A 25,766-nucleotide genomic window follows, 5' to 3' on the forward strand; every position below is an offset into this window, starting at 1 on the left:
TCGCTGGGCGCAGGTCAAGAACAGGGCGCATGGTGAGATCCTTTTTGGGGACAAGGAAGTACACTGAATAAATACCCTTGTCTACCTGAAGAATAGGGACGGCTTCTATGGCGTCATTTCCCAGCAGTGCTTCCACCTCTTGATTCAGGATCTCCAGATGGTCTGGTGAAAGGCGCCGTGAGCGCGGCGGTCTGTATTGTGGAGGTCGGGCGAATTCCACACAGTAACCGTGGGCGACCGTCTTTAAGACCCACTGGTCTGAAGTTATCCCCTCCCATGCCATGAGGAAAGATGTTAATCGCCCCTTGACCGGGGTGACATGGGAGGGGACCTGGACCTCTGCAGCGTTTCTGACCCCTTTAAGGGTAGTAAGTGGGGCTTCCAGCTGTTTGTCCTGTGTTGAAGCTACCCGTGCTGTAGTTGTTTTGACCAGCACGGCCTTGCCCTCGAAAGGACTGCCAAGAGTTATTACCCCTCTGGGAGGAGGGTTTCTGCGTAATTTGTTGCAGAGACTTTAGACTCTCATGCTCCTTCTTGGCCGTTTCCAAAGCCTCATACACCGCTTTCCCGAAGAGGTCAGACTCCTCAATGGGTTTATTAATGAGGGAGGCCCGAGTTTCACGTTTAAACCCTGATGTACGCAGCCAAGCATGTCTTTTCAGTAGAGTCCCTTGGGCCAGGGACCTGCCCGAAGTTTCCGCAGTGTCCAGGGTGTTTTTGATCACATGCTGGTTAACTTGTCTTCCCTCCACTACAATGGAGAGAGGTTTTGACTTGGCGGGTTCAGGAACCTCTAGGAGGCCTTCCTGGAGCAAGTTCCATTGGGTGTCAGCATTGCTTGCCAATAGTGTTGTATTATTAGAAATCCGCGTAGTATATGCGGCCGCCGACGTGACACGTTTGCCAAGGGCATACAGTCGCTTGGATTCCTTGTCCGGCAGTGATTCCCCTGTGGCAAGGGGTACCCCTGCCCTTTTCCGAGTGGTAGTCACTACCAATGAATCTGGGACGGCGTGTCCTCTGATGTATAAAGGGTCGGAAGGGGAGGGGCGGAATAATTTTTTTACTCTTGGGTTCACCACCCAAGTTTGAGCTGGTGACACCAATGGAGGGGCCAACCTTCTCTTGATGAAATTAAGGAGGGGGATGGCCTGGCTAGATGGAGGTTTCTCCTTAAGGATATCCTCTACAAAATCCTGCTCAGGTACAGCCTCTTGAGTGGACATTTTAAAGTATTCAGCTGCTTTTTTCAACATGGAGTTGAATGCCATTTGGTCATCTACAGGAGAGGCCTGGCGAGCCAGGGTGGACGGAGGAGAATCCAGGCACAAAACATCAGTTTCCTGATCTTGCAGTGTCCATGGGTCTTGACCTTCCTGCTGGGTTTCTTCCCAGCTTTCCGTAGTATCCTGTTGTTCTTCCTCATAACTTTGTAGGAATGAAGCTTCCTCCTCTTCATTATAAATGTTCCTATATGAGTCCATGTGGACAACTTCTTCCTGCTGAAAGGTAGAAGACTGAACTTCTTGAATTTGGAGGTTGGGGTCTACCCGAGCCCTTTTCGGGGGAGGATGATCAGAAAAACTGATAATCTTCTCCATCCGATCCATACATCCTTCGAACTTCTGTGTAGTCCATTAAATGGACCCAAACGGGCCTACGGGTGGAAGACCGGTGTTCTCCACCCTTCTCTTAGGGTGTCGGAAACAGGCTCTTGACTATATGCGTACTCATCGTAGGATTCAGGATCCCAATCCATCAAAACTTTTTCTGTGGCTTGCCCCATAACTTTAGGCAGGACCGTGGTAAGACCCACCGCCGCAGTAATTCTTTCGATGCTGCTTTCGATGGCCGACGAATCGGCGTGAGACAGAGGTTCTGATGGTTTATCGGTAGGCATAGTACCTTCTGCGGCGCTAGAGGGCCTAGCGGTTGGTTTTTCAGGTAGAGGCCTAGCCGTAGTTTTTGGGCCTACCGCAGCCTTCGGGACCATCGAGGCATCGGATTTCCGCGCTTCGACGTGTTAAGTTTTTGCAGCAGCGCCCTTACTTGATTTAGATTGCCCAGTCGCAAGACGCTGCTGCGGATGCGGGGAAGGCTTTGGATCTGAACGATCCGAGGGAACCGGCGAAGTTTTCGGCGGCCCTGTTGGCGCTTTCACCTTTTTCGACGAAGACGTTGAAAACGGTGTAGGGGTTGTTTGCTTAGTGTGATGCGCTTGTATGCCCCTGTCACCGGGTGTTGTCCCTTTAGCGAGACCTGAGTCAGGCCTTAAAGGGCCGGGGACGGGCATGGCGGACCTAGAAGTGCCCGCCTCAAGGTCTATAACATCCGCCATGGATGTTTGGTCACCCGAAGTACCCCCGTCACTCTCAGCGGGTGTGGTGGTGGGGGAAGGGGGTTCCACCCACGACATACCGTAAGCAGCCCACCGCTTTACACAGCGCTCCTTAAAGGTCTTAGGCCGAAGGAGTTTGCAGGCCGCACACCGCTTCTCGTCGTGCTCTAGGGGGAGACAGGCGTTACACAGCCGGTGTTCGTCCTTCCAAGGATATCTGACCCTACACTTAGGGCAGAACCTAAAGAGTCCTTTCCATACCTAAAGGGAAGGAAGACCAGACCGAAAGGGAAAAGGAGGTGAAAGGAGGAAAGACATACCGACAATATGGCCACCCCGACCCCACTCTCCCTACTGTATAGGTCGGCCAGAGGTCCCGACCACGTGGAAAATCCGACCGCCGGATTTTAGGCCCCGAAATCCACAGCCGTAGACTAATCCCCTGTAGTCTTCGTCGAAGATGTTCTTGATGAGCGAAGTGACTTGGGGAATAACCGACAAGTCGGCAAGATAAACAATGTCTCTTGTAAGAGCTCTGCCATAGGGCGACCAGTTATCTGGGCGGAAAAAAACAATCTGAGGGACCTCGGCGCCTGAGGGATTTTGGGTACACTACATGTCACGATAGGGATAGTGTTACGGACACGCCTATGCCGACGTCCCCTTTCAGTCCCCGAAAGACAAGATGCAATACTCTGTGGCTACCACTGGATGTCGGACCATATGCACAGCATGTGATTCTAAGCAGATTAACAAGAATCAGAAATCTACTTGACAAACAATCACAATATTCAAAATCTTCTGTTCTTCCTTTGTGATTCATAGCCAATCTTGCTGTAAATTCACTTTCTGTAACTTTACAATGTTCTATTTCTCTTTGGTGCGGTTGCCAAAACGTCCCAGGGTGCCTATTCTGCTTTGGCAGACTTATCACTATCCAGTTGTGTTTTCAGGCTTGCTCACGCACACGCGGCATACTTTCGCCACCTGCTTCCCTCTCTGGGCAGTTCCGACGTCTCTTCAGGCTTCGCCGCGACTCTACTCCTGCACGGTGGCTTCTCCGATAAGGACAACGCTGCTTCTCTTGGCTGCCGGATGTCCAGGGACCATCTCGCGGTTCCTGGCATCTACAGAGCCCGCCTCGCTCGCTACACGTTTCTCATCTTCTTTGCCGGTGAGCTTCCATGCTATGTTCTTCCTTTGTGATTCATAGCCAATCTTGCTGTAAATTCACTTTCTGTAACTTTACAATGTTCTATTTCTCTTTGGTGCAGTTGCCAAAACGTCCAAGGGTGCCTACTCTGCTTTGGCAGACTTACCACTTTCTAGTAGTGTTTTCAGGCTTGCTCACGCACACGCGGCATACTTTCGCCACCTGCTTCCCTCTCTGGGCAGTTCTGACGTCTCTTCAGGCTTCCCCGCGACTCTACTCCTGCACGCTGGCTTCTTCGATAAGGACAACGCTGCTTCTCTTGGCTGCCGGATGCCAAGGGACCCATCTTGCGGTTCCTGGCATCTACACAGCCCGCCTCGCTCGCTCCATGTTTCTCACCTTCTTTGCCGGTGAGCTTCCATGCCACGCTGGTTCGTGCTTCCAGCCATTGCACGCCAGCTCGCGCCTCCAGCCTCAATCCGCCTTCACTAAAACAATCACGTCTTCTCCTGAGCTGCACCTTACCGTGCAGTTCACATTTGTAAATGTCCCACATACAGGTATCTTGCTCCAACCAATATCATGCTCAATATACTTGCAGCTTTGTGTAGATACCTTCTTCCTCCTCGCCTCAGTACTGAAGTGGTTATGTGACTTGTTTTTGTTGTATAATGTTTGGAGGGTCTTTTCCAGAGTGTCTACAAGGAAAATCAGTTTTACCTGAAGAAACACTAGCATGGCAATAGGCCATCAGAATATTGGGCAATAGGGGTTATTCCTCATGGGAAAGTGGGGAATACCGCGCCTCATCCAATGAAGCTATGACATCTGCCGGGTGACTACCTCCTGCATTGTGATCCTACCTCTTATAGCAACCCAGAGTGTCAGGAAGCGGCTGCCATCACCTTGCCACATGGGAGGAGGCTACTGCCGGGGGAATCCTTGATGAGACTATTGGATTCTTCACAACTATAACACGCTAAAACGTGACTGACATTTCTAAGCACTGTCCTGAGGTAAAAAGGGACCTCTGCTTTCTAGAACTGGGGCAGGACTTGATGGGCTAGGGATCATTGGCTGGCCTAGAGCAGGGAATACTCTACTGTTTGAGTTTCCAGACACTGTTTATGATCTCAGAACATCTGTCTTTTGTTCTACCTAGCCTAATGGGCATTCCTCCTGCATATTAGGTTTCTATGTTCTTTGGACTCCTTCACAACACCGACAATTTCACTTTAAAATTAATATAGTGTGGACTTCTAAGATGGCCGCCGTGGTGGAGAAACAGTGAAACAGCATGCTCCACTCCCCCTCCACCAAAAAACAGAGTAATTAACAGCTGAAACCCCCTTCCCAGACAAGGTTCGGCGTGGAGAGGTACCGGAGTGCTATCCCGTGAACCAGGAAGGACCAGCAACAGTAAACTGAGCAATTAAGCGGAGCCTGGAGCAGCAGCCCAACAAGAGCGGGCGCCGCAACAAGCAAAGATAACCGAGATCAGCTCCAGGGAAAAGAGGGCTGAAGGACGCGTGCTGCCAGCAGCAGCCGCCTCGGAAAGTCGATGCAGCCGAGGACAGTAAAGAGGAGAAAACATTTTGGCACAGGGGGGTCCCAGGAGGTAGGACCAAGCCAAGCCGGGTAAATAAGTCTTAGGGTGAAGCAACCCCCCGCCACCGAGAAGGCGGGAGGAAGCACCCCAGGGACAAGTTGCAAGCGGCAGGACTGTCCCGGCAGAGGTACCGCACTCCGGAGGTAAAGGAGGGAGAGTGACAGCAACCCGGCAAGGACCGGCGGGAAGAGGAGATTGCAGCGCCAGAGGATCAGCGGGTGCAGAGGAAGGAAGAAACAACACCGCCAAGAGGAACGTGACGGATCCTGTGGAGCCAGAGCTACTGAGTAAAAGGGAGGAAAGGAGACTAACACGGCACAGCGCGGGATCGGGGAACAAGGTGATAGCCGGAAATGGCTGGGAAGCGGCACAGAAGCGGAAGAGGCAAGTGGCAGCATGGCAATCGACAGCCTGGGTAGGCAGCCAGCACCCGACTCCACCATACTCAGCGCACCGGACCTCGCAGCCGAGCGGCCTCAGAGGGATCCCAAGCAATCACAAGAGGGGGTAAGGACAAAAACCCCAATCCAGACCTCCTGCCCTAAAGGAGGACATATCGGGCAGTCCATGGGGGAGGAGGGGAGAAGGGCATCAATAAAAAGACATGTAGGGGTTACAACAGCGGGTGGACCCAAGCCAAGGAAGGTAAAAGAAACACATAGGCACCAACGGGCCCCACAAGAGGGGAAACCCAACCTTCAGGGACAACTAGGATAGCCCCACACGAGGGCAACGGTCCCTCATAAACAGAGGAAGTGAGGGGCAGAAGGCGGCAGGCCAGGCACAAAACCAAACAATCCACTCAATCCGGGCATCATAGCCAGGAAGCGCAGTAGAGGTCACGGGCAAGAAAGCGGCGCCAAACTGCCAGAAACAGGCAACAAGGTGCAGCAAGTCCCCAGACCCTGGAGGCACCCCAAAATCACACCACAACAAACCAAAAAGGAAAACAGAGATGAGGGAGGGTAAGGGCAGCCAGAAAAGAAGGCCAAGCAGGGGTAAACACACTGAAGTGCATAAGAAGAAGGGGTGGAAAGAGCCACCTGTCTCTTCTGCTTGGTGGGATAAGGGCAGATCTGCAGCAGGAGCAAAGAGGGCTGGAGCAGGTCCGCACCAGAGGAAGAGGAAGAATAAACACACAGCCTGAGTGCATTAGAGAAGGAACGGGATGTCAAAAAGTAGGAGGAAAGACCCAGAGATCCAGGCGAAAGGAAACAAGAAGAGCTATGAGGGCACGATTCAGAAAATGTGGAGAAAGGATCCATGCTGCAGGATTGCGACATGGGTGCGGACAGGAGTGAGGAGAAACACTCATGAGAAGAGGCCCAGGACGATCAGGGGGACACTCAACAATTCATTGAACAATGCTTCCAGAACTTTGGAGATACAATGGCAAATATGATACAAACGTAAATAGAAAAGATGAACGAGGACCTGTCGGGAGCTGTCAAAAGTGAACTACAGGGTCTAGAGGCAACAGTTGATACCAACAAAAGAGCACTGCAAGAGATGGGGTCAATCATAAAATGGAGGAAATGATGGACCATCTGGCTAGAGCTACGCACAATTTAGAACTCCAGATTGAAGACCTTGAAAATAGATCACAAATGGCAAACATCCGGATAAAAGCAATACCGGAGACTGTGGGAGACGCAGACTTAGAACAGGCAATTCCACAAATATTTGCATCCCTAATAGACCTAACCGAATCCGAAGAAATTTTGGTGGACAGAGTGCATAGAGTGGGGCTGAAACGAAATGAACAGGGAGCCAGACCTTGGGACGTCCTGGTGGCAATGCACGAGTACAAACAGAAGGAGAACATTCTAAGGGCAGCCAGGCGAGCTGATGAGCTTCAATACAATGGCACAGCGGTGCACCTATACCAGGATTGCTCCCAAATAACACTAACCAAAAGAAGGCAGATGCGCCCTGTAATACAAGAACTGGTAAAACTCAACATAAGATTTAAATGGACCTTCCCATTCGGACTCCTGTTCGAGGTCGATAGAAGACAGAGAAGAATCACCACGGTAGAAGAAGGGGCAGACATACTGGGAATTGAGGCGGACCCAATATGAACGGAGGAGCAGGGCCCAAAGAAGGAGCACTCGAAAAGGATGGCATGGTAATGGTCAACCCAGGAGTTGAGGAAGAGAGCAAGGAAAAAGCGGGGACCACATGGCCTGAAATTCACGGAAAAGGATACACCGCAAGGGGCAGAGCACACGGAAAAGAGCCGCCATAAGCAAAGATAGCCACAATAACGAGGAAAAAGTAAGAGCTCCTGGGGAGGGGATTAAATACAGCTATGTGATATAGGTGGTGGGGGGGAGGGTAAGGGGTGATCTTTGAGGTAACTCATGGGTCGAGGGGGACCCGCAGAAGGGCACACTGGGGCTGGGGGGGGGGGGGGGTAAATAGGCTCAACACCCAAGCAGGACAGTCGGGAGGGGCTAGAGGCCGGTTGAGTCACCCCAGGTATGGGGTGGGGGGGGGGGGGGGGACACGCTCGGAATCAAGTCTGGAGGTGGGGAATAAACCTGCCCAAGATGGGAAGGTACTTAGAATTTCGCTAAACAATGGCTAAGGATAGAGTGCTAAAAGTCATCTCAATGAATATCAAGGGGCTAAACTCACCAGTTAAAAGAACAAAAATTAGACCAATACCTGGCAAGGGAGACCCCAGACATAATAGCCCTGCAGGAAACCCATATACAAGAAAAGGACAAACGTAGACTTAGAATAAGGGGGTACAACAGAATTCAGCAGGCAAACAGCTCGAGAAAGAGTGCGGGCACACTAATAGCATTGAAAAACAATCTGGAGCTTAAAATAACGGACGTAAGCAGAGACAACAATGGCAGGTATATGGTGATAACGTGCCAGGGCGGGGGGAGGGGTTCGGGGGGCAGACTTTAACGGTAGCTTTGCTGTATGCCCCAAACACGGGGCAAGATCATTATATACAAACAATGGTGCATAAATTAGAAGGGTTTGCCAGAGGAAACATAATTCTAGTATGGGACTTTAATCTCGCATGGGACCTGGAGAGGGATAGAAGTGCAGTGGTTTATCACACACAGAACAAGCCATCGAAGGAACTGAAGGGAAAGATGGAAAATCTAGCGCTAGTGGACACATGGAGGGAAATGAAAGGGGAGGCGAGGGGGTTCACCTTTTACTCCCACGTGCATAGATCAGCATCGAGGATAGATTATATATGGGTGTCACACCCCCTTTTGAGGAGAGTGAAGGAGGTGGAAGTGGGGGCCATCACCCTATCAGACCATGCTCCCATCACCATGTCATTTACACTACCAAGCCATCCAGTAGGCCTTTGGAAGTGGAGGTACCTGGGCACACGTCTTCAGGAATCAAATTCTGAGGGAAGAGATGAAGGATGAGATTTATCAGTACTTCCAAATGAATAAGACCCAGGGAGTAAACCCACAAACAATCTGGGAAGACTTCAAGGCCAATATACGGGAAGATAATAGCGGTAAAAATAAGACATGAGAAGGAGATAAGGCAACTAGAGAGGGACCTGGAAGATAAATTAAAGACACTCACACTCCAAATGGCAACTAAGCCATCGGGAATAGCTTGAAAAGAGTATAGGGCTGCATCTCAAACAAATTGTGTACTAGAAGAAAGAAGGTGGGGATAGACTGTTGGCGAGAATGCTTAGAATGGAGGAAAAGGAGAGAACCATCCTAAAGATAAAAATGGCAGATGGGGAGGAGCAAACAGATAATGACTATCAAGAGGGAATTTACGGATTTTTACAGGAATGTGTATAAATCAGAGGGACTGTATGGGAGAGCATAGGAGGAATATCTGGACAACTGCTCACTGCCCAAGATTACGACCCAAGAAAGTGAGGAGTTAGATAAAGAGATAACCAGAGAGGAGGTGATCAAAGTAATAGTCACACTTCCCATCAACAAAGCCCCGGGCACCGGCGACTTCTCAGCCGAATTATATAAATCATATAAAGAGATATTGGCTCCACGATTGGTAGCACTGTACAACAGATTTGGGGAGGAGGGGGGAATAACACCTTCAATGGAAGAAGCAAAAGTGATACTTTTGCCAAAACCAGGGAAGGACCACGCACTATGTGGCTGATACAGGCCAATCACACTTATCAATACATATGCCAAGCTATACACTAAGGTCTTGGTGACTCAGTTGGAATCTCTTCTCCCCGGGCTGATAGACCCGACCAATCGGGATTCATACAGGGATGGCAAACCCACGATAATACCAGGAGAATTGCCCACATCATAGAGAAGGTGAACAAAAAGCATAGTGTGGCCCTAGTGGTAGCACTGGACGCAGAAAAAGCCTTTGATAGAGTGGAGTGACAATTCCTCTTTTGTACATAGCGTAAGGCGGAACTGGGAGAGGATTTTATATCTAAGATTGCAGCCAACTATAAAACACCATCCCTGAGCATACTTCTAAATGGGGATTTTTCTGACCTGGTTGAAGTTTCAAGGGGCACAAAAGCGGAATGCCTGCTATCCCCGCTATTGTATGCCATACATCTGCACCCTATCTTGAGCAGTATTAGGTCCAAACAAGAAATCAAGGGGGTCCCATTTGGAGGGAAAGTGAACAAGGTCGTTGCGTTTGCAGATAACATGCTGCTAACGATAACTAACCCGGGGGAATCGCTGAAAGCAGTGGATAGGGAGCCGACTTCGTACGAAGAGGAAGCCTGGCTGAAGATAAATCAGAGCAAGTCGGAGGTAGTAGGCTTACAGATGACATAGGAGAGGGAATGGGGGGGTAAAATTCAGATCACCATACGGATGGGCTAAGAATAAATTGAAACACCTGGGAATACACCTTACAAAAACCACAGACCAACTATTTGAAGCTAACTATCCCCCGCATTGGAAACCATAAAGAAGACGCTGATCAGGTGGAGACCATCATCTATATACTGGCTAGGCAGGATAAATGCCATAAAAATGGTGGTAAAGCTGAAGCTACTATATGCATATATGTCAATAGCCACAAGGGTACCGAGGGCCTTACAAAAACATACACAGGCCTTCATATGGGAACAGAAGAGGCCAAGAATCCCATACAAATTGATGCTCCAACCTAGGAATAAAGGGGGCATAGGGGATTCAGACCCTATAGCGTATTACTGTGCAGCCCAAATCAGAGGGACTGGAAAGATGATAGAGGGAAGAGATGAAGGGAAATGGACAGAGTGGTGGTAGGTCCTAATTTAGAGTCGGTACTATGGCTACCCCGGGAGGATAGACCAGAAAACATATAATGTAGTTCCATTGAAGCCCTGGTGGGAAATATGTGGCATGAAGTAATAAAATACTCTAAGATAACCATATTTCCCTCGCCACTCACTCCAATTTTCAAGAACCCACAATTCACACCAGTATGGGAGGGGGAAGAGGTTTGAGAAGAGGCATGACAGGGGATGCAAGAAGTTACAGGATATATACGAAGGGGAAGAGAAAAAAACATTCATTCAGTGTAAAAGCGACTTTGGTCTGGGGGAAGAAAGGTTCCAATTTATTGTTGTGGGAAATATTTCAAAAAATACTAATAAAAATTTATTTAAAAAATGAATATAGTGTGAATGGTCACCCTGGGGTCTTTGCAGCCCGTCATGCACTTCTAAACCATGATCAGGCAAAAATCTAGGATGCTAAGTAGTCTTTTTTTTTTTTAATTGAAACCTGTTTTGTGCCAACTGTACTTGCAAATTTCCCTTTTTTTTAAAAAAAAAAAACATCAGCAGGACATAATGAAGGAAGAGTGAAGTGAATCCCTTCACTATTGTTGCGGGCATCCTAGGGAGAAGCCCTAAGGTGGACAAGAGCAGATAAGTACTGGGTAAGGAAATATAAAGATGTCTAACGCATCCAACTCTACAAGTTACTATAACCAAGCAGCATTTCTACTTCAACATCAAATATAAATTCCAAAAATCCTGATATCACAAAACTTACCTCTTTTATTTGTCTGTGGAGCAACTGTCATAACACTTTGCAAAGATGAAGCATTACTCTCTTGCCCATCTGGGCATTTGGATTCTTCATTTCTTGTTTCCTTACTCTACGGAAAACAATATCAAAGATTCATATGCATCTAAGTATACCGCACACAAGAAGCAAGGGTTAAATATATATTTGGAATACCTTCTCACCAATAATATAATTTTTCCTGTATGGGACTTTCATATTCAGAAAAGTCTCCACCATCAGCATAGCCTCCAAATGCGTTATGGATAAAGGAGGAGATTCTACACTGAAATAACAATATTATTGCTACAGCTGGCAGCAGCATAGGGTGCTGGTTATTGTGGCATAAGGGGTGCTACTTTATTGGGATTTTGGTGGCAGGCGAAAGGCAGCTTTGGCATTATGTATAGAAAACAACAGGTTGCATGAATAATAGTGTACAATGTGTTTGTGTATGACATTTTGGTAATTCTGTACACAGACATATTGTTAAAATGATGTAAACATTGAGTTATGATATGTGTCATTTATAACGCACCTGTACACAAGTGTTTCTAGGCACGACAAGACAAGAGAGGGAGGACAAGACAAACGATCTTACTAGGCCTTGTGTCATTCAGATCGTGCAAGTGCGACACGTAATGTATAGGAGGAAGGGAGAGGGGGAAATGCCAGGGAGGGGGAAGTGCAGCAGACAAGTAGGTCAGCAGAGGAGGGAGAGAGAAAAAGCAGAGGAGAAAAGGAAGGTCTTGAGCTGGTTCCGGAACTTCAGGTGGAGCGGCTCAAGTTTGAGAGGGGCAGGGAGGCCATTCCAGAGGGAGGCACCTGCAGAGGAGAGAGATCTACCCCCCTCCCCCACTCATTGCCTGGAGAAGCATCTAACCCTGAGAGAGGTGAAGGTAGCTCAGCGATGGGCTCAAAAAGGAAGGTATTTTGGAAGAGAGCTGGATGTAGTGTGGGCCCCGGCCCCAGAAAGCCTTGTGGACGATGCAGAGGGTCTTGAGCTTGATCGCTGCTGCCATAGGGAGCCATTGGAGAGATTTCAGGGCTGGAGAGATAAGGTCCCTGGGCTTGAGGTCAATGATAAGTCTAGCAGGACTGTTCTGGATTAGTTGCAGAGAGCGGAGAGTAGAGGAAGATAGATTAAGAAAAAGGTTTTTGGAAGATGATTTTGGTTAAGGTCTGTCTGGAGGAAGTGCTGATGTGGGTATCAGCGATAGGGAGGCCAAGGTTAAAGACCAGGATATCCCTCTTGAACTTTTTCCTATCAGAATTAGTGAGAGGAATAGGATATGAGATAGAGTAGCAGTTTGAGAACATGGGAGAGATTGAGAGCACCATAGAGGGAGTAAGGAGGCAAGAAGGGAGCGTGAGGGAGGAAAGAAGCACAGCCCAAAGCCGGGCAACAGGAGGCAAAAGAGCGGAGGGTTCACACAAAAGGAGGCCCACAGGAGGCAACAAGCAGGCAATTCACAGGGAAACACAGGAGCAGTGTAAATTGAAGACAGGGGGGAGCGCACTATAAAAACACCCAGATTCGACTTTCCTAAGAAAAGAGGGGAAAATGCCTAGTTGTAACACAAACAGCAAGGTAAAACAAAAAGGAAAAGCAAACTTTCCCTGAGAGATGGCCAGGCAATACTGTTCAATATGTTACAATATGAACAATTGTTTTATTTAATGATATAGTTTATTACAAACCTTTCATTTATAAACACACCACAACAGTAAGCATCCTACAACAATCAGCACTCAATTACATGTGTTTCATTTTAGTTCTTATTTATGTCCCTTTGTATGCCCTTTATGCACTTTCTTTAATGAATTTCACTTGGCTGATCCCTTATATTGCTCCAAAATTGGATGATCGTGAGGACTAGGGCTTTGTTGTTTCCCAAAAGAATCTATGCCCATCTTCCATTGGCATAATAAGAAGTTCTTGCTTCTGGAAGCATGTCTCTAAATAAATTTCTTATTTCGGTCAGTGCCGTGCAATCCATTATAATATGATATAACGCTTCCGCTATTTCTTGTTGTTGGCAGAATCGACAGTATTTCAATGTTGCTGGCAGCTGTTTTCACTTGACCATAACTTCCTGTGTGGGCAACAGATTAAGGCCAAAACGCAAAATGGGGTCTCAAATATGACGTGCTGGAAAGAGATTTAGATACTGAGGGAGTTGGTTCATAGCTCTTGTATCCATCTTGCAGTGCAAGTTGATATTGCGCCTTCAGTTGCATCGTTCTGATCCAGTCGTTTTGTTGAACGCGTTGTTTTGCCTCTTCTGGACAGAGTTTATGCAACTGCATATTTATATCTGCATTATTGTCATGATTCAAGCCCCTGGTCATTATGGCCGAACCAGCCTTTCGGCTGGGGCCAGGTTACAGGCTTCCATTGTGGCCTCAAGGGCCACAAAACACCATCAGGGACTCTCTTGGAGCCAGTCATGGTGCCTTTGGCACCAGGCTCATACTGTTATGTGACGTCAGTTAACATGGAGGCACTCGCATAGCTCAGTTCCAAAGAACTGAGCTATGCGGTCTAGTGTTTCGGATGTGGTTGGGCCTGGGACTACTTTACCTGGAACTACTTTACTTGGGCTATATAAGCCACACCCAAACAGCAGCACATGGTTCGCGTTATTCTGCAGTTAGCAGCGTAACGCTCACCATGTCAGTTCTGATCTACAGTGTTTCTTGCATCCTGCCACGTGCTGAATCCTGTATCTGGAAGAAGAAGCACACCATTATTCAGCACTTACATGTAAGTAGCAGCCTGGCTTTGTTCTTGAATCTTCCATCTTCAAACTACCACCAGCTGCTCACCTGAATACACGCAATCCGGGGATTCTTCATCACAACACCGCATCCATCTTCAGAACGCTGCAACAACCTGAAAAAGACAAAGAGAAACATCATTAGTGAGTGCTCGCTCATGGCCATGCAATGACAACGAAAACCACTTCCCAGGTGCAGTCTCTCCTTGATCTCGGAACATCACAGCGGCCCGGAACATCATAACGACCTGCCAAGGAAGCGGCGCAGGCACAGCTTAGCAAAAGAAAAGGCAAGAAAGTGCTGCGCACCGCGCATTCACTTACATTGCTGGGATTCTCATCCCATACAGCACGGCAACACCAAAACTCTCCAACTCATCTGAGGGAAAGAAACTAGAGATATTAATAACAAGATAAAAGACTGTAAAACAGTAGTACCTACCTCATCAAGCAAATCAGAGTCACAGCAGGCCTGGACCCGAACACTGGGCAACACACCAGTGAAGCAACTAGGTCGCAGACCGCCCACACCTCCAACGTGTCCCTGCACAGAGACGCAGGACGGAGAGCACACCATACCTAATATTAAGGTGAGGAGAGGGACTGGACTTAAGGGAGGAATTCTAGGCTGAGGGAGGTGGGAATCAATCCAAGAGAGACATTTAAGCATTATATCCAGTTCTCCTGTATTGCTATCCTCGTCCAACACACTATCAAGGGAGAGGGTTCGAGAGTGCTAATCTTTCAGCCAGAGCTGAGTGACGTCCCCGTGGATATCAGGTGAGCGTAACAGAACGCGGAACCTCATAACTATCCATCTGGATGTCATGGAAACATCAGAAACCGACCAATTAGCCCAGTTATTGGGGCAGCTACGTGCCGAAGTACATTCAGCCAGGCAAGAAACCAACACCCTCAGGAGAGAAATGATAGTTGCTAAAGATCATACTGAGGAATTGAGTAGACAATTACTCCAATCACAGGCAGGACAGGCCCCCCTACCTGGAAACGTTCCGCCAGTGACAACACCAGCTAGTCCGGTACAAATAACTCTTCCTGGGACAATTCCTTTAGCTCCACCAGAACGGTTTGCGGGGGATCCAAAGAAGTATGCAACGTTCATGAACCAATGTAGTCTTAATTTCCTTTGTAGACCCGGGGCTTTTCCTAACGACTAGTCACGGGTTGCCTTTGTTTTATCATATCTGAGTGGCAGTGCTGCAGATTGGTCGGTACCATTAGTAAGTCAGGACAATCCACTGCAACATGACTTTAGAGGTTTTCAGCAAGAAATGAAGAAACTGTTTGCTCAACATACCCAAGGACAAGCATTGGATAATGAACTGTTGTCCCTCCGTCAAGGAAACCAAGACTTGTTATCATATACAGCGACCTTTATTAGGTTAGAGGTTGAAACGGGATGGCCTGCAGATAAAAGGACCACATTATTCCACCGGGGTCTATGGGGAGAATTAAATGACATCCTAGCACAAGTGGTTAATCCACCAAGAGACTGTGCAGAGTTCATCAATCGTGTTGTTCAGTTAGATCATAGGCTACAGAACCGAAAAGTCGATCGGATGAGAATGGACACTCGTGCCATGTATGTCCGGTCAAAGGACAATGTCTCACGTTCAGCGGAGAACACTCTAGAACCCATGCAAATCGGAGGGGTACGGGCTCCATTAACTAAGGCTGAAAGAGACAAAGGGAGACAACAGCTATTATGTCTATACTGCAGAAGGTCAGGCCATTTCCTCAAAGAATGTCCAATAAAGCCTCCGAGGAGAACTGCTGGAGCTACAGAAAAGGAAGACGACAACAAGGAGACAGAAAACTACCAAGCCCGGCAAGCGTAGAGGCCCGTTTGTCGAGCAAGGAGAATGAGCCACAGACCTCACACTTTGCATTACCTGTGATTTTGATCCATTACCAACAACCATCGCGGATGCATGCCGTAAAAGCATACATAGACAGCGGGGCAGTTGGAAACTACATAAACCAAGATCTGGCAGCAGAGATAGGGCTTCCCCTATGCAAAAAGCAGACTACTGAAAAGATTGCCACTGTTGATGGTACTGAAATAGCTTCTGGTCCAGTAACCCAATGTGCAGCAGTATTAACCCTTCTGTGCCGGGATGGACACCGAGAATCTATTGCTTTAGGCCTCATCAAGGCTCCACAGTTCCGGTTGATTTTAGGGATGCCATGGTTAGTAGCTCACAATCCTCAAATAGACTGGCCTGCAAAGAAGTTGGCCTTTTTTCCGACGAATGTGCTCTCACTTGATACCACAGAGAAAAGCAGAAAAAGGATTCACAGACATCTGTTCGGGGAACAGCAACAGTAGTACTGGGGGTTACAGCTACTCTACCAAGCGAAAACCAAGATTTTCAAGACGTTTTTCAGAAAGAACAAGCCAATACCCTGCCGCCACATAGGCCTTATGATTGTCAGATCGATCTCATACCCGGTGCACAAGTCCCTTGTGGTCAAATCTATGCACTAACAGAACCAGAAAATCTCCATTTGAAATCTTATCTAGATCAGTACCTGGCTAATGGGTTTATCCGCCCGTCTAAATCACTGGAAGCCAGTCCTTTATTCTTCGTACCAAAGAAGGAAGGGGACTTGAGAACTTGCATCAACTATCGCGCACTGAACCAAATCACCGTAAAAAATCGTTATCCACTGCCTCTAATTCCGGAACTGCTAGATCAAGTTAAGGATGCCCAGATCTACACTAAATTGGACCTTAGGGGAGCATACCAACTCGTTCGTGTTAAGGAAGGAGACGAATGGAAAACTGCCTTTCATACCAAGTATGGCCTGTATGAATATCAGGTAATGCTCTTTGGACTTTGCAATGCTCCGGCTGCATTCCAATTTCGAGCTATCTTATCCTTGGGATTACCTCCCTGTTGCCAAGGACAAGGTAGCTCGTCCTTTCAGGCACTCTGTTTTGTGCGATCACTGCAAAGCAGAGATCTCACAAAACTGTAATCCAACCGCCGGGCTATGTGAGGGGGAGGTTCCTCTTCATAGCCCGGGGGTTGGATTTCCTTCAATTTCACGTCGCCGTGAGGGTAGGTGGGAGGGGTTTGGGGCCCTGGGACCCACTAGACCACCACGGATTGTACAACAAATGGTGTCTTTGGAAAAGGGAGATTCTCCCATTTCCAAAGACACCATTTTAGAAGCATTGCTGGTCACGGATCGGCGCATAGCGCTCGATCCGTGACCAGCAATGGCCACTAGACACCAGGGATTTGTTTGTGACGTGGGAGGGGGGCTGCTTACAGTAAGCAGCCCTCCCCCCCCCGGCACCCAAAGCATGGGGGCACATATCTAATCAACCCTGGGGGCAGATGGCTGATCATCTGCCCCCAGGGAAGGTGACACTTTTTATTTTTAAAACGCGATGGGAAGGGGGGGAGGGGATTTGGGGGCCCTAGCCACCAGGGATTATTTTGGAAATGGTGTCCTTGGAAAGGGGAGATTTTCCCCTTTCCAAGGACACCCTGTATGACAGCATTGCTGCCCGCGGATCGGGCGCCACAGGCGCTCGATGCGCGGGCAGCAATACACACTAGACACAGGGATGTCTTTGAATGGGGGGGACGTCGGGGCAATTGGGTGGCAGGGGCACCTCATGCAGGCCTCCCTGGGCCTCCTACAAACGGCTGCCTGAGGTACACCGCCCCTCCATTTGGGGTCGGGTGGGCTCCCAAAAATGGTGGAACAGGCCCCCCAGTGGGTGGGGCAGTAAGGTTAGGGCACCCCGGCGCCAGTTTGGCACACCAATGTGCCCCTCTGCGCCAAGGCAGGTAGAGTAAACAAAGAACACAATTTCTTCTTTTTTTTCTTCCCTTAACAGGTTTTGTGCAGTTCAAGCTTCTCCCTTGTTACGTACGTATGAACTTTTGTTTGGTTATTTCAACATTGTATAGTATGCAGAGGGCAGATTGCTACTGGGTGGGTGGGAACTGGGCCTGTAGTGTTGGTGGAGTGAACAGGAGTGGGTGCTCTGGGGAGGTATTGGGGGGGCCAGGGACACACTTGCTGGGGTAGTGCACAAATTGCCCCCCAGACCAGCTGAACAGTGCTGTTCCCCTTGGAGGGCTGTTTGCCACTAAGCCATCCGTACTAGCTTTTATTTGTGCTGGGGATTGCCATACGCTCATTGGTCTTATTCCTATTTCCTATCAGTGTGCAGTTTAGCCTTCCGTGGTGGTAGATGACTGAGAAGTGTCATGTATCTGGTGGAAGGAACTGAAAAATGTACAGATAGCTGCCAGACAGTTTGGATGTGTTATTGGTAGGCAAAACACAATGTAATTTTTTTATGTTTCCTTTGCAGTTGCGGCTACTGAAAAGCTATTGTTGACTTATGTAAGTACTACATATATTACTTGGTAATGTGGGGGTCGAGGGCTACTGTGGTGGGAGAAACTGTGGCTGCAGTGTCAGTGGTATGGGTGGGAAAGGGTAGTGGGCAGGTTTGGGGGCCAGTGATGGTTGTGCCTTGCATTGAGGAAGGTGGCTGATTTGCAGAAGGAAAAGTTTGGCTGACATAAGTAGCAGCAAACTTTCAAAAATGTTTCCGGTAGTTATGCAGATGGTAATTTTTTCTTAGCATGCTATGCACACTTGGTACAGAGCGCATTCCTTTTACTGCAACGGTCTGCAACGGTCACCATTTCTGTGGTCCAATTCGAGCAGTGGTCCCAGTGAGCCCCACCATGGGCCCCATCCTTTTGCCGGGGGGAAAAGCTGTAACGCAGGGTAGCTAGAGGGGCAGGACGTTGGGGGGGATATGGAGAGCGATGTCAATGGCCTTAGGCGTCCGTCTCCCAGGTGGATATTTTGTCCCCCAAATTCAGCAGTGGGTAAGGGTGTCCCGGCAGGGTCCACATCCCTTCCTGGAGGGGAAAGCTGTAGTGCTGGCCAGGCAGAGATGTAGGGTGATGGTGGTTGATGTGTGTGACCTTGGCCGCCTCTCTGCCTTGGTAGTTGAGTGCCCCCAAGTTCACCAGTGTTCCTGGAGCTGTGCCCGAAGCACTCCCAATCAAAGTTTCTAAAGTTGCATCCATTTGTGGTAAATGGGGCATATTCTGTCTGGGTACCTATATTCAGAGAGCTTACAAAGCACACTTGCTGTGGACCTCCTCTGAAGAGTAGTCACCCTGCCAAAGTATAGTAGTGTAGCATGTGCAAGTCACCTTACCACCGTTCAGTGCAGTTGGTGGCTCACAGCAGTAGAAACCTTCACTGATTACAATTGCGCCAGCACAACTGTGTTATTGGCACAAGGTGACATACTGTCTTCTTCACCTCTTTCCCCTGAAAATAATGTGCCAATTACTTATCGACCTACTGTTATCTCACATGAGAGGTGCATGGCCGATTGGGTGAAGTGTGTGTCTGGGATTGTTACAAGAGCCATGTATTGACCCAATTGTTGTGCTAATTGGTAAACTGTATGTCTGGCCATATTCATGGGGGTTTTCCTGTTTCCATTTTCTAGTGAGGATGAGGGTTGTTTGGATTTTCGGCCACTCTTTCATCAAAAGGGCCACACGACTTGTCCAAGGGCCAACCACATCTGGGTCTGGAAGGGATGCCCTCGCGGTGCATTGGTTTGGGGTCGGGGGGATGCGCCTTCATCAGCTCCGAGGAGCCATCAGCGATGTCGAGGCCAAAGGAGATGTCCGCCCCTGACCTTATAGTTGTGCACCTGGGAGGACATTATCTGGGGTCTGTGGGACAAAAGGGGGTACAAGAGCAGCTCATGGTGGAAATTGAATGGATCGCACAGAGGTTTGCAAACACTGTGGTGGCCTGGTCCCAGATGATTCCCAGGAGGGATTGGAGAACTCCAGGGAATGCAAGGGCTATCAACTCCTTGGTGAGGAAACTCAATGGGGAGCTTGCCAGACTGACCAAGGGGAATGACAGAATTCGAACTATACACCATGGCTTCATAAAAGGGGAAGTGATGTTTCACAGAGATGGGGTCCACCATTCAAAAAGAGGCATGGACCTTTTCATTGAAGACATTTTGACCTTTGCCCAGATGCTTTTGTGCGTGGGGGAAGCCAGTAACTGATGGACTAAAAATGTCAGTTAATATGGTGACTGCGATACTCCGACTTCCATACCATTAATTTCTGTGCATGGCATGTCAATGGATTTTGTGTATGTCGATGCTGCTTATTTCTTTGCTACCCATCATCATTTTCATCAACCTAATTCCACTTGCTTGCCCTTGCATTAATTTCGTCCTTGTGACCTTCCCCTTTCCAACACAGAACCCTATGTGAATGTGCAGGTGTTTTTGTCAAAAGTGTGCTAGCAATTTTCTGGAAGGGCCTGCCATGTAATTTTCTTATCTTCCCTGTCTGTGTCTTGATTGCCTCTGGCTTTTCAACTCACCCAATCACTTATATGTTGCATGGTTGCTTCCCACCTCCATTTCCCATCCACCAGCATCCCATGGAGGAGGGCATGGTGCAACGCACGTTGGCTGTTTGTGCATTGGTAGTGTGGGTGCAATCTTCGTCCCTACACTTGTATTTGTGTAATGTATAGCGCAAGAGTACATTGTCCGTAGCTTTTTTGTTGTCTTTATTTTAGGTGCAGGTCTGTTGTAGCTGTCTAACCACTTGTAGGAGTGTTTGCAAAATAGTACTCCATTTCTTGTAGCGTGTTGAGAGTACCTCATATTGCAGAAGGCTGCTACAGTTTCTGAGCAAAGTTTGGACCTTTTGGCGTACTTGTGTGGTGTAGGTTTGTGGCACTGAATACCACTAACTGTACTACATTCCATACTTTGAGAAGCACACATACTTATTGATTCAGTCTTCATCTGGTCTTTGGGCAGTGAAGGGTTCCATAGCGACAGCACTCATGGCTTCTCGTCGATCAATGTCTGGTGAAGAGGCTTTAGCTGCAGTGATGGAGTCTGCCTTGGGCACAGAGGTGGATATGCAATCTGAAACAGATAGTGCTTCTGAGGGACAGCCGGAAAGTGATTGGGGAAGTGAGTTTTCAATGGATGAAGGTTCCGGCGCCGCCTCCTCCTCCTCCTCCTCCGCATCATCATCATCATCATCGGATGACAGAGTACATGTACCTTTGCGCACACTTCCCACACGCAGGGGATCTAGAAGGGGGAGGGGATGTGCAGGACGTCCACGCAATGTGCCAGTTCCTGACATGGCTGAAGAGTCGCAGTGGGTGCCTCCAGCAATGGCTCAGCCTGTTATGCCCCCTTTTACTGGTATAGCTGGGTGCACAGTGAATACAGATGGGTTTCAGCCTATTGAATATTTCAAACTTTTTGTTGATGATGGGTTTATTGCAGATGTGGTTGAGCAAACCAATTTATACGCTGCACAGTTCTTGAGGTCAAGGGGTCCCACTCTGAAACCCCAGTCCAGAGCACATGCATGGGGTTCCCACAACCGATGTTGAGAGAAAATTTTGGGCTCTCATTCTGCTCATGGGAATATCGCAGAAGCCGACTGTCTCAATGGACTGGTCTACTATAGCGGCACATTCTAGCCCCTTCTTTCCAGCTATAATGAGTAGAAATCTGTTTCAAGCACTGTACCGTATGTTACATTTCAATGACAACTCGGCAGCATTACCCAGAACTGACCCAAACTTTGATAGGCTCTTCAAACTCCAGCCATTTTTGGAGCACTTCAGTAAGCGATTTGCAGAGGTGTATGTTCCTAGCCAGAACATATCTATTGATGAATCGTTTGTGTTGTTCAAAGGTCGCCTAGTGTTCAGGCAATACATTACTAGCAAAAGAGCACGATGCGGGATCAAAATGTACATGTTGTGTGAAAGTACCACTGGGTATGTCAGCAGCAAGAGAGTCTACACTGGCAAAGACTCCACCCTAAACCCTCCGGGCTGCCCAGCCCATTTAGGGACATGTGAGAAGATAGTTTGGGATCTTCTCACACCATTGCTCAACAAGGGTCACCATTTGTATATAGACAATTTCTACACTGGAATTCCACTGTTCAAGGAATTGTTGAATGTGGGCACACTAGCATGCAGTACAATCCGCAGAAACCGGAAAGGCTTCCCCAGACAACTTGTGTGTAAGAAGTTGGCCAAGGGAGAATGTATGGCATTGCGGCGGGATGAACTGTTAGCAGTGAAATTCTGTGACAAAAGGGATGTGTACATGCTAAGGACTATTCATGATGAAAGTACTTCAGCAGTCACTCCGCGCGGGCAGACCCGGCAAGTGTGGAAGCCCAACTGCATTCTGGACTACAACAAGTACATGGGTGGAGTAGATAAAACCGACCAAGTGCTTGAGTCGTACCGTGCTGAGCGCAAGTCGCGCTTCTGGTACAAATAGTTGGCCACACGCATTGTGCATATTGCAACATACAATGCGTATGTGATGTACCGGGCAGCTACTCCACAAAACAAACTTTCTATTCTGAACCTTGAAACAGAAGTTGTTAATTCTCAGACTATGGGCCATGTACAAATTCCCTCCTTTCAAGAGGTAGAAGATGTGGCCAGATTGCAAGAGCGACACTTTGGTGATTATGTTCCTCCCACAGCCACAAAGTCACAACCTTACAGAAAATTTGAAGTGTGTACAAAACAAGGAAAGAGGAAGGATACTCGGGTGTACTGTCCCCAATGCCCTTCCCACCCAGCCCTCTGCTTTCAGCCTTGTTTCCGTTTGTATCATACAAAGGAAAAATATTGGGAGATCGACTGATTTCCAAAAATGCCCATCATTCCTTGAAGGGGACCCTTAGGCTCAGAAATCGTGCATGTCTTATAAAGGAATGGCACTCCTGCTCCCTGGACTGGAGGTGTACCTTCAATAAAAATGCAACAGGATTTCAACTCACTTCACTAGATTTAGCGTGCTTTCACCAGCATTGCTAGTCCTGCTCCCTCTACTTGAGGCCTGCCTTGGAAAGGCACAGCACTGCCGTAGCTTTCCCTTGAGCCGTGCCTACTAAATAAACGTCAGTCCAGCTCCCTCAGCTCAAGGCGTGACTTGCAAAGGAACGCAAATCAGGCTCCGTCCATTACAGGCCTGCCTCTCAAAGAACATTCATTACGGATCCCTCCACTTGAGGCGTGCCATGAACAAGAAAGGAACTCCATTGTGGGTCATTCGCCTTTGATATGCTTTGGCAAGCAATGCTAGTCCTGCTCCCTCCACTTGAGGCCTGCCTTGGAAAGGCATTCCATCCCGGTACCTTTCACTCCAGGTCTGCCTCAGAAGGAAACGTCAGTCTAGCTCCCTCTGCGCAAGGTGTGACTTGCAAAGTAACACGAATCAGGCTCCTTCCACTTCAGGTGCTTCTTGGAAAGGAATGGCACTCCAGCTCCCTCCACTTGAGGCGTGCCATGGAGAAGAAGGGAACACCGTTCTGGTTCAGCACCCTTTGGCGTGCTTTGGCAAGCAATGCTAGTCCTGCTTCCTCCACTTGAGGCCTGCCTTGGAAAGGCATTCCATCCCGGTACCTCTTTCACTCCAGGTCTGCCTCAGAAGGAAACGTTAGTCTAGCTCCCTCTGCGCAAGGTGTGACTTGCAAAGTAACGCCAATCAGGCTCCTTCCACTTCAGGCGCTTCTTGGAAAGGAATGGCACTCCAGCTCCCTCCACTTGAGGCGGGCCTTGGAGAAGAAGGCAACAGAACTCTGGGTCACTTCCCCTTGGGGTGTCTTGGCAAGGCACGCTAGTGCAGCTTGCTGCATTTCGGGATTACGGTAGAAAGAAAATGTCAGGGAAGCCCCCTTTGCTTCTGGCGTACATTCGAAAGGAACCCGATTCCGGCTCCTTCCACCTAAGGTTTGGCATGCAAAGAAACGCCAGTCCCGCTCCCTCCACTCGAGGGGTGCGTTGGGGAAGACCGGAACACCATTCAGATTCCCTCCACTGAAGGGGTGTGTTTTGAAAATAGTACACGCCACTTTGGCTCCCTCCCTTGAGGTCTAAGTGTCATGAAAGTGGTACTTGGACACAAACTGTATGGCGACGGTGTCTTGCATACCTTGTAACATCCTGCCTTGTTTATTATTTTACTATATGACATTCATTACTTACCGTAAAAGCATTTCTGATGATTGTATCTGCTTAGATTCACATGCTGTGCATATGGTCCGACATCCAGTGGTAACCGTGGAGTATTGCATCTTGTCTTTCGGGGACCGAAAGGGGACGTCGGCAGAGGCGTGTCTGAAACACTATCCCTATCGTGACGTGTGTAGTACCCAAAATCCCTCACGCGCCGTGGTCCCTCTGATTGTATTTTTTCTGCCATGAGGGAGCCTAAGGCTATAGTGAGTGAGTACATGAAGAGAGAAAGTAGTAAGAAGTCTATGTTCCTTCCACCCCGAGAGGGGAGGCAGGGAGGGCGCATGTGAATCTAAGCAGATACAACCATCAGAAATGCTTTTACGGTAAGTAATGCATTGTCTTCTGATGTTTGTTAATCTGCTTAGAATCACATGCTGTGCATAGACTAGCGAGCAGTACCCGGAGTTGGAGCTGGGTTGTGAGAAGGAACAGTAGAAAAACGATGTCTTAGTACTGCTTGTCCCACCTGAGAATCAGACCTAGAATGAGTGTCTAGGCAATAGTGTTTTGTAAAGGTGTGTACAGAACTCCAGGTTGCCGCTTTGCAAATGGACTCTAGGGGAACATTTGCAATGAATGCTATGGATGCCCCAGTGCCTCGAGTAGAATGTGCTCTAGGGTTGAAGGGCAGTTCTCTCTTTGCAAGAGTGTAACATAGTGTGATGCATTTGACAATCCACCTTGATATTGCTGATTTAGAGACAGGATGCCCTTCTCTACCAGCTGCCACTGAAACAAAGAATTGTTTAGTTTTCCTCAGTGGTTTAGTTCTATCCATGTAGAACATGACTGCCCTGCACACATCTAGTGTGTGAAGGCTTCTTTCGGCCATGTTAGTAGGTCTCTGGAAGAACGTGGGTAGTTCGAATGATTGGTTCACATGGAACATCGAAATAAATTTCAGTGCAAATCTGGGATGTGTGCGCAGAACTACCTTATCTTTGTGGACTGTAACAAAGGGGTGCAAAACCGAGAGGGCCTGTAGTTCGCTAACTCTTCTGATAGAAGTGATAGCTACTAGAAAGGCTGTCTTGTAAGTCAGGTCTTTCAGACTAGCTTTATGCATAGGCTCAAACGGGGATCCCATGAGCCTAGTTAAAACCACATTTAGATCCAACCCAGGGGCTGGGTGAGTGATGGGGGGATACATTCTTTTAACCACTTCCATAAAGGCTTTAATCACATGTATTTTCCACCACAACACCTTCTGCTGTGACGTGGTGTAGGCTGACAACGCCGCTAGGTGAACCTTTAAGGAATTGAAGACTAACCTAGAGTCCAACAGATGGGTTAGATATAACACAATGTGTGAAGGCGAGCAATCGGTGGGATTGACGCCTTTGGAACTGCACCAGATGACAAAACGTTTCCATTTGCTGGCATAGCAATAACGTGTGTTAGGCTTTCTTGCCTCCTTCAGTATGTCCATGCATCTTTGAGGGAGTTGCAGATGTCCAAACTCTATTACCTCAGGAGCCAGGCTGCTAAGTTCAGAGTTTGTGGGCATGGGTGCAGAGTCTCCCCCATCTCCTGAAACAACATGTTGTACTGGCAGGGCAGCTTGACTGGTGGAGAGAGGGACATTTCCATCAGGTGCGCGAACCAAGGTTGGCGGGCCCACATGGGAGCCACCAGAATCATGGTGACTGGTTCCTGGTGCATCTTGTGTACTATCTTGTTCAGAAGGGGAGTCGGGGGGGGAAAAGCGTAGACAAATTTCCCCGACCAAGTTATCCAGAGACCG

The 25,766-nt window shown here is 48.4% G+C and overlaps 1 protein-coding gene across 1 annotated transcript in view; it reads right to left on the bottom strand.

The window, feature by feature from the left end:
* The window catches only part of MOV10L1 (Mov10 like RNA helicase 1), a 1,432,366-nt gene that overhangs the window by 618,382 nt on the left and 788,218 nt on the right, over window positions 1-25,766 (bottom strand). The window contains exon 15 of the mRNA XM_069627860.1: window positions 11,094-11,199. Coding sequence (XP_069483961.1) covers window positions 11,094-11,199 — 106 coding nt within the window. The remainder of the gene's footprint in view (window positions 1-11,093; window positions 11,200-25,766) is intronic.

The sequence above is a fragment of the Ambystoma mexicanum genome, chromosome 12 (genome assembly GCF_040938575.1).
Source record: "Ambystoma mexicanum isolate Mex_15411 chromosome 12, UKY_AmexF1_1, whole genome shotgun sequence".
Lineage (NCBI taxonomy): Eukaryota > Metazoa > Chordata > Amphibia > Caudata > Ambystomatidae > Ambystoma > Ambystoma mexicanum.